Source organism: Asparagus officinalis, chromosome 2 (assembly GCF_001876935.1).
Source record: "Asparagus officinalis chromosome 2, Aspof.V1, whole genome shotgun sequence".
Classification (NCBI taxonomy): domain Eukaryota; kingdom Viridiplantae; phylum Streptophyta; class Magnoliopsida; order Asparagales; family Asparagaceae; genus Asparagus; species Asparagus officinalis.
In genome coordinates this window covers 9,192,115-9,199,902 of record NC_033795.1, presented here as the reverse complement: position 1 = coordinate 9,199,902, position 7,788 = coordinate 9,192,115, and the positions used below count along the sequence as shown (strand labels likewise).

The window sequence follows — 7,788 nt, the reverse complement described above, 5'->3', positions numbered from 1 at the left end:
AAGGCCAAGCATCAACATGAAACCAAAGAACTGCAACAAGACCAAAGACCAACAATGGCTGGAAACACACTTGGCTGAACGCAAGGCCAAGACCAAGGCTGAAACCAGTGTAGGCTGTCTTAAAATCACAATAGATAGCTGATCCCCATCAAAACACCGATGATGGAAGTTACAATCTGACGACTTCCAGAAGGCTACAATTTGAAGACTTTCACGTAGATCGCTGAAGGTTACAATCTGACGACCTTCACGACAACCGATGAGAGCTCTAGTTTAACAGTCTTCACAATCAACATCGAGAGTTACAATCTGACGACTCTTGCATATCAAAGAGCTAAAGTAAAGATTACAAAATGACGATCTTTGCAAAACTTCGATAGAAAGAGACTACAAATCGACGGTTTCTTCAAATCAAGACGTGGAAGTCCTCCCCGCGTACCAGCATCAAGATGCGCCGCGTTCATAGCCACGAACGCAGCTCAAATGCAGCTCCAAAAGTTGCAAACGCAGCTTAAATCGCCACTGGACGCAGCTCTATTCGCTGCCCGACGCAGCTCAACATCGCTGCCCGACGCAGCGATCAACATCGCTGCCCGACGCAGCTCTATACCGCTGCCAAACGCAGCTTTCATCCGCTGCAAACGCAGCTTCCAATCACTGCGTCCGAGCTTCCAGACACTGCGTTTGAATGCAGAATTCACGCCAGAACGCGGATTTTGCGTTTGACTCGTTCAAACACGAGCTGAACAGTTTCAAAACCGTTTCCCACGATCTGAGGGGATCACAACTCCACTCAGGAGTGATTTAAGGGGTGGTTACATCCCATTAGCCCCACTTAGGAGCGAATTAAGGGGGCGGTTACACCCCTTAATCCCCTATAAATAACTAAGAAATCAACTTAGTTTAGATCCTTCTTTTTTGGGCAGCAAAGAAGAGATCTCGGGCTGGCTTTTGGATCCTTCTCCTTAACAGAAGAGAAGAGATCTTTGGAGATTGGCAACAAGATCTTCTTCATCCTTGGCTTATAACCGACTTTCGGTTAAATCAACTCTTTCATAGAGTTTTAAACTCGTTCAGAGTTCTCCACAACGTGAAATCGTGAGGAGAAGATCATGTTCCAGTGAATTAAAACGTCGGATCGTCAACGGAGAGCAAACTCGACGCGAGCATTCGAGGGAGGCACTCCATCGCTACCGTGAAGAACCCAGAATTAAATAAAGGGGAGAATCCAGATCATTCTCTTCTCTTTTGTAACCAGGAATTCAAATTATAATCGAGAGTTGAGAGAATTGTAATCATTCTTTTTCTAAGCAGTTAGAGAGAATAAAATCAAATACAGTTCTTTCCTTGTTTTCTTATTACAAATTTTCCACCAAACAAAGTCCAGCATGATCAGCATGATTAATTGGATCTACAAAGATTCTGAGTCTCTGACAAGAACATAAGATCCAATATGTCATGAAAGGTCGGGAAAGAAAGAGAAACTACGAAAACATGAATAGAAATAGGCACATTGTTAAGAAGTTGCCAGCTAGTTGGTTCAGATCTTACGCAGGATCCTGTACTCAAAAGTGCATAAGCCAAGTAAATGGACTAGAAACTTTGATTAAACTTATTGTCAAACATTGAACAAAATAAAATCAAATGTTGTCAGTTTCTTTTCAAAGGTGCAGTTGCAGCATTTCTTTTCAAATGTGCAGTTACAGCACTAAAGTTATTCTTGACCTATTTAAGGATCAGACCTGAACCTGATCCTGATATCCCGTCTTCACATAATATGGCCCATAAAGAAAGTCAAAGTAAAGCATTGTTGCAGGCTTGCAGCATTGAAAATTTTAAATTCCAATGAATAAGTGGTAAACAATTGAACTCTCTGGTGAAAGTGGAAGATGTTTTCGAAAAACTACTAAAGGAAATTGGCATATTACAAGAAATAATTTTTCATTTGCATCTTCATTTTTCGCAGCCACAAGCTTTCAGGCGAGTAATGATATGGTTTGCAAAAATGACTGAGCATATTTTCTCATATATATGGAAAGCTACTGAATGGTCATATTACCGAAGTAGAGGGACCAGAGCGGAGCAGCTCCTTAGACACTACCCACTCTTCTCTTGTGATTGAGTCCCGTACAGGTTTTTAGGGAGGTAAGAAAATCAAGTATTGGTTCAGTGTCTCCAAGCACTATCAAATTCTAAACAAATACGCAGTACATGCCACCTGAATTTGGTCCCTTGTAAAACTTTCAAGAGGCCGTGCTTTACTAAAAACATGGAATTTTCTTCAATAAGTCATCTCTGGCATTAATGACCAAGATAAACGAATAAGTTTCATTGTAAGATTACATAAAGGTTACAAAAGGAGAACAGATTCAATTTAGGGAACATTACAAGAATATCTTCATCTAGACTGAGCTGTTTAAGAAGCCCCCTCCATCTATACTCAGTTTTTTTTTTCTAAACTCATCCATTAAGCTCAAAACAAAAATTCTCCTTCAGGCCTCGTCTATTCATTAGTGTGTACATTTTGTCACGGAATGCAACTTCCCTCATCAGTGAAGAAGATGATAAAAGATATTACAAAAAATTAACAATGACACTTGTGGAATTTAAGTGTAGTCCTCACATAGGCATTACAAATTTACCCTAAAACTGTTTAAAACCTAACAATTTCAATAACTATCATAGATTAGTTCCTTTTCTTTTTTCTCTTTCTTTTTTTTTACATGAGGGGGTTTTCTTGATAAGCTGGGTATAGACGAAGGTTCTTTCTTCTTGTCAGAAAATATCATACCAGCCACCCTATAGCCACCTTATAGCGCCTCCTAGCCGCCTCAGCCGCCGCCTCCTAGTGTGTAGTCGCTCTCCTAGTATTTTCTGAATGTGTATATATATATCTTGTATATCTTGTATATCTATATATGGAGTTCTCCTCAATATAAATTTAATATGGTATCCGAGCACTAGAACACTCATAGCCAGAGGTCTTATCTGTCCCTATCACCGCCTCTGATCGTTGTCCGCTCCGGTCTGATCAGACTCGATCTCGCGCCAGGCAGCCTCCAGCCTTGACCTCGCGTCGATCTCCTAAGCCTGAGATCCCAACCTCACTTGACTGAGAACCCAACCTCAGCCTCGATCTCGCGCCAGGCAGCATTAATCTCGCGTTGATCTCTCAAGCCTGAGATCTCAACCTCGCTTGACCGAGATCCTAACCTCAACCTTGATCTTGCGCCAGGCAGCCTTTGGCTTCTTGCCGGAGGGGGCTTTCTCTACCTTTGGCTCCTCGTCTGACTTTTCCGCCACCGCTTACTTCTTTGCGGGCCTCTTCTCGGCCTTTGACGCCATCGGACGAGAGTCGATGAGGGTGAGAAATTGTCAAGATTGATGTTGGTGTCGTCTCCCCAAACCGTCATTGATTCGTTTTTGTAGTTGGTATCGCTTTGGCAGCCTCGAGTCTTGCAGAACCCAAGTTTTGCTTCCCCAAAGTCTATTGGGCTTTCCCAAAGTCCTGCAGAACCCAAGTTCTACAGAACCCTAGGTTTTATTTCAAGCCCATCTATTATTCAAAAAAAAAGTCCATGGACAAGAAAGGACTCTACACCTTTCCACCCCTTGATGTGCAACTTACAAATATTAAAAATTACACTGCATGGTCTCTTACTAAGCAGTATAATCTTTAAGCTTTCGCACTGTAGCGTTATATTGACGGGTCTCTTCGTTGTCCATCCAAAACTATTATTGTGTCTTCGTTATCTACATCCATCATATCAGAAGTCACTTCTAGTGATTCCACTACTAATGATTCTCAGATCACTTACTCTCAATGGATCCGTACTGATTAACAGATCATGACAAATATTATGCGTTCTGTAGCCATTCCTATTCGACTCTCGCTTGGACGAGCATATTCATCTCGTGAGCAGTGGCTAGCTCTCAGTCACATATTTGTTCAGACTGGTGCTGCTCGTGAGTATCAACTTCACCTTCAGGATGTATGTCAAGGTGATCGGTGTATTCAAGATTTCTATTCCTTATTATCAGGCTATTAGGAGGAATTACAGATGATGGAGGAACCTATTCCTGAGACGCTTCCAGACTTTGCCATAGCATTTTAAAAACAACGTGATCATCAACAGTAATATCACTTTTTCATGTGCCTTCACTCTGAGTTCGAAAGCTTACGTGGACACATTCTTTATCGCAGTCGTCTCCGCAGTCTCCGTGAAGCCGTGGCTAAGTTCATATCTGAAGAGATGCGCATTCAGATGCTCTCCCCTCCAGTTATTGCATCTCAGTCATTGCCCTCATCACATACTGTTCTAGCTACTTCTTAGCAGTTCTCTTCTTATCGGGGTCCTTCTAACAGTACATCTGATTCCTCTAGGCAACTCTACTGTCGTTATTGTAATAAGTCGGGTCATCTTATTGATAAATGTCGTAAGAGACCACTTCATCCGACACTCGAGAAGACTCGACCTCCATTTGCTGCTTCGGCTGATGTTAGCTTTGCTCCTTAAGGACCGCAGACTTCTAGCCTTCTCTTCTGAGCAGCTGTCAGAGATTACTATATTAATAATCAAGAATCTTGGACTTAGTGGTGCTGCCTCCAGCTCAGATTTCACTACCTTGTCTACTCATTCTGACACTCCCCTTATCGTCTCTCAGTTAGGTGATATTACTTCAAGTTCTGATAGTTCTGATCGTCTAACATTATCATATGTTCTTCATATTCCCAAATTATCTATGCAACTTTTATCCATTGGAAAAATTGCAGATTATGGTTGCACTATTTTATTTAATGTCAAATCTTGTGTTGTTCAGGATCACACTGGCCAGAAGATTGGAACAGGCCGTAGAGTTAATGGAGTTTATCAATTAGAATCTCTACATCTTTCCACTCCATCCAACATTGGTCATGGGCTCTCTGTTTCTAATCTGTAGCACTGTTCACAAGGGGTATCGTTGTTATGAACCTACCACTCGAAGGCTTCGCATTGCTTGTCATGTGATGTTTTTTGAGAATATTTCCTATTATACTACTTCAGATTCAGATCTCTCCTTTCTTCAACCCTCTTCATTATCTTTCACTACTATACATATATCAGTGGCACCTATACCTTCGTCTGCTCAACCGACTTCCTCCTTCACTCCAATGACATCAAACGATAGTGCCCTTGATTCATCCACACCTCCTGGACATCCACCTACTACATCCCTTTTACTACAAGATACTCCTACTAATGTCCCCTCTACGTTTATGCCAGCTTCTCCCGATGTGACTCCTCCTCGTCGCAGTCCTCCATGAGATCGTCATCCCCCTGTTCGGTATGCTCAATGTGTCACTAGCACATATTCTTCTGAGTTTGTCTCTTTTCTTGCTGCTATTCACTCTATACATGAACCTAACTCATATTATGAGACAGTTAAGTACCCAGAATGGCAACAAGCCATGACAGAAGAGTTAAAAGCTTTTCGTCGGACTAATACTTAGGACATTGGTCCTCTACTTTTCGGTGTTAAACCGGTAAGCTGCAAATTGATTTATAAAGTCAAGACTCGATCTGACGGTTCTAATGAGCGATATAAAGCTCGTCTTGTAGCTCGAGGATTCTCCCAAGAGTATGGTATTGACTATGAAGAGACTTTTGCTCTTGTTGTAAAAATGACATTCATTTGCACTCTCATTGTTGTTGCAGCTGCAAAATATTGGACTTTGTATCAAATGAATGTTAAAAATGCTTTTCTTAATGGCAATCTGTCTGAGATAGTGTACATGCAGCCACCTCCTGGCTTTTCTACTCCTCCAGGACATGTCTATCGCCTTCGTCGTGCCATATATGTTCTCAAACAGGCTCCTCGGACTTGGTTTAAGCGTTTTCGGCAATCCCTTCTTTCTATTGTTTTTATTGAAAGCCTAGCTGACTACGCTCTATTTTATCGATCCTCGACCTCCGGTACAGTAACTCTATTACTTTATGTTGATGGCATGATAATCACTAGAAGTGATTCCTTTGTCATTACTTCCTTAAAGCAACATCTTCAGAGACAAATTAAGATGAAGGATCTTGGATCTTTTTGTTATTTTTTGGGTATTAAGGTTGTTTTCTCCTCTCGTGGCTATCTTCTCTCTCAACATAAGTACATTGCAGACATTCTTGAGCGTGCTACTCTCAGTGATCCTTCCATTGCTACCATTCCTCTCTCCACGCCAATGAAAATGAACTTGAAGCTTCGACATGATGATGGCGATCCCTTATCTCAGCCTACTCGATATCGGAAACTTGTCGGAGCATTGGTTTATCTCTCAACAACACGTCCGGATATCGCCTATGCAGTACACATCTTGAGCTAGTTTGTCAGTAATCCAACTTCCATTCATTATGCAGCTCTCATTCGGGTTCTTCGATATCTCCGTGGCACTATAACCCAATCATTATTTCCCTTCAGACTCTTCTTTGTCTCTTTGTGCATATTCTGATGCTGGATAGGCTGATGACGCAGACACTCGACGTTCCACTACTGGCTTCTGTATTTTTCTGGGTTCATCTATCATCTCTTGGCGTAGTAAGCATCAAGTCGTTATCTCTCATTCTAGTATGGAGTCTGAGTACAGGGCGTTGGCGGATATCACAGTTGAGTTGAAGTGGCTCCGCACTCTTCTGCGAGATCTTGATGTCTTTGTTACTTCCCCTATCACTTTATACTGTGACAATCAGAGTGTCATTTCAATTCTACAAATTCGGTATTTCATGAGCGTACCAAACATATTGAGATGGATTGTCATGTGGTTCGACTGGAGCATGTTACTGGAAACATTACACTCTCATATGTTTCCTCTAAGGAACAAGTGGCAGATTTATTTACCAAGGCCCAAACTAATTTTACGTTTCACTATTTCTTGTGCAAACTCTCGGTGTTCGATCCACCGTGAGTTTAAAGGGGGTGTCAGAAAATATCATACTAGCCACCCTATAGCGCCTCCTAGCCGCCTCAGCCGCCTCCTAGTCGCCTCAGCCGCCGCCTCCTAGTGTGTAGCCACCCTCCTAGTGTTTTCTGATCGTGTGTATATATATCTTGTAAATCTATATAAAGAGTTCTCCTCAATACAAATCTAACACTTCTAATTCATCCTTCAACTTGTGTGACCAGTAATAGTGCCAGAAGTGCCAAACTTTATTGCATGAGCATCTCTTCTCACACAGTGACAATTCATCAAACAGGTTATCTGCATAACACTAACAAACATAAAAAAATAGAAGGGAATAAAAAAATTTACCACAGCAAACCGCAAGCCTTCATTTTTCGTCAGATATCCCATCAAATTCCTTGTTCCAGCAGCTGCAACAACCGCAGACTGCGCATTTCTCGAGCTGGCCAAGTTTATCGAAGGAGCTGAGAGCGAGCAGGAGTCAAAAGAGATGACTCTGGACATGAAAGTTGAAGAGATTAGGGTAAAGAGCCAGAGATACCTCGAACTGAAGAGGAGAAGGAGACTAGGGTTTTGTGAGTGAGGCCTGGAGAAAATGGGGAGAGTTGAGAGGGTTTTGACGGCGAGAGTGGTTTCGTTGGTGGATGAATCGTCGAAGTAAATGAAGCCGCCATTATCGAGCTCTTTCTTGTTTTTCTTTCTGTTTTTTCTACTCTGTAAGGGCCCGTTTGGTTGGGCAATTTTAACATGCAAAGCTACTGTAGATCTGTCAAAAGTGTTTCAAAAGCTGACATTTTTGGCAGCTTTATAGCAAAATCGTCTTTTTAAGAGGCGATTTTGCTGTAAAGCTGTCAAAAGTG

The 7,788-nt window shown here is 41.9% G+C and overlaps 1 protein-coding gene across 1 annotated transcript in view; it reads right to left on the bottom strand.

Moving 5' to 3' along the window:
• Positions 1-7,661, bottom strand: part of LOC109830171 (6,7-dimethyl-8-ribityllumazine synthase, chloroplastic-like) — an 18,318-nt gene extending 10,657 nt beyond the window's left edge. Inside the window, exons 1-2 of the mRNA XM_020397346.1 lie at positions 7,470-7,661; positions 7,277-7,392 (exon numbers count right to left, since the gene is read on the bottom strand). Coding sequence (XP_020252935.1) covers positions 7,277-7,392; positions 7,470-7,602 — 249 coding nt within the window. The 5' untranslated portion in view covers positions 7,603-7,661. The remainder of the gene's footprint in view (positions 1-7,276; positions 7,393-7,469) is intronic.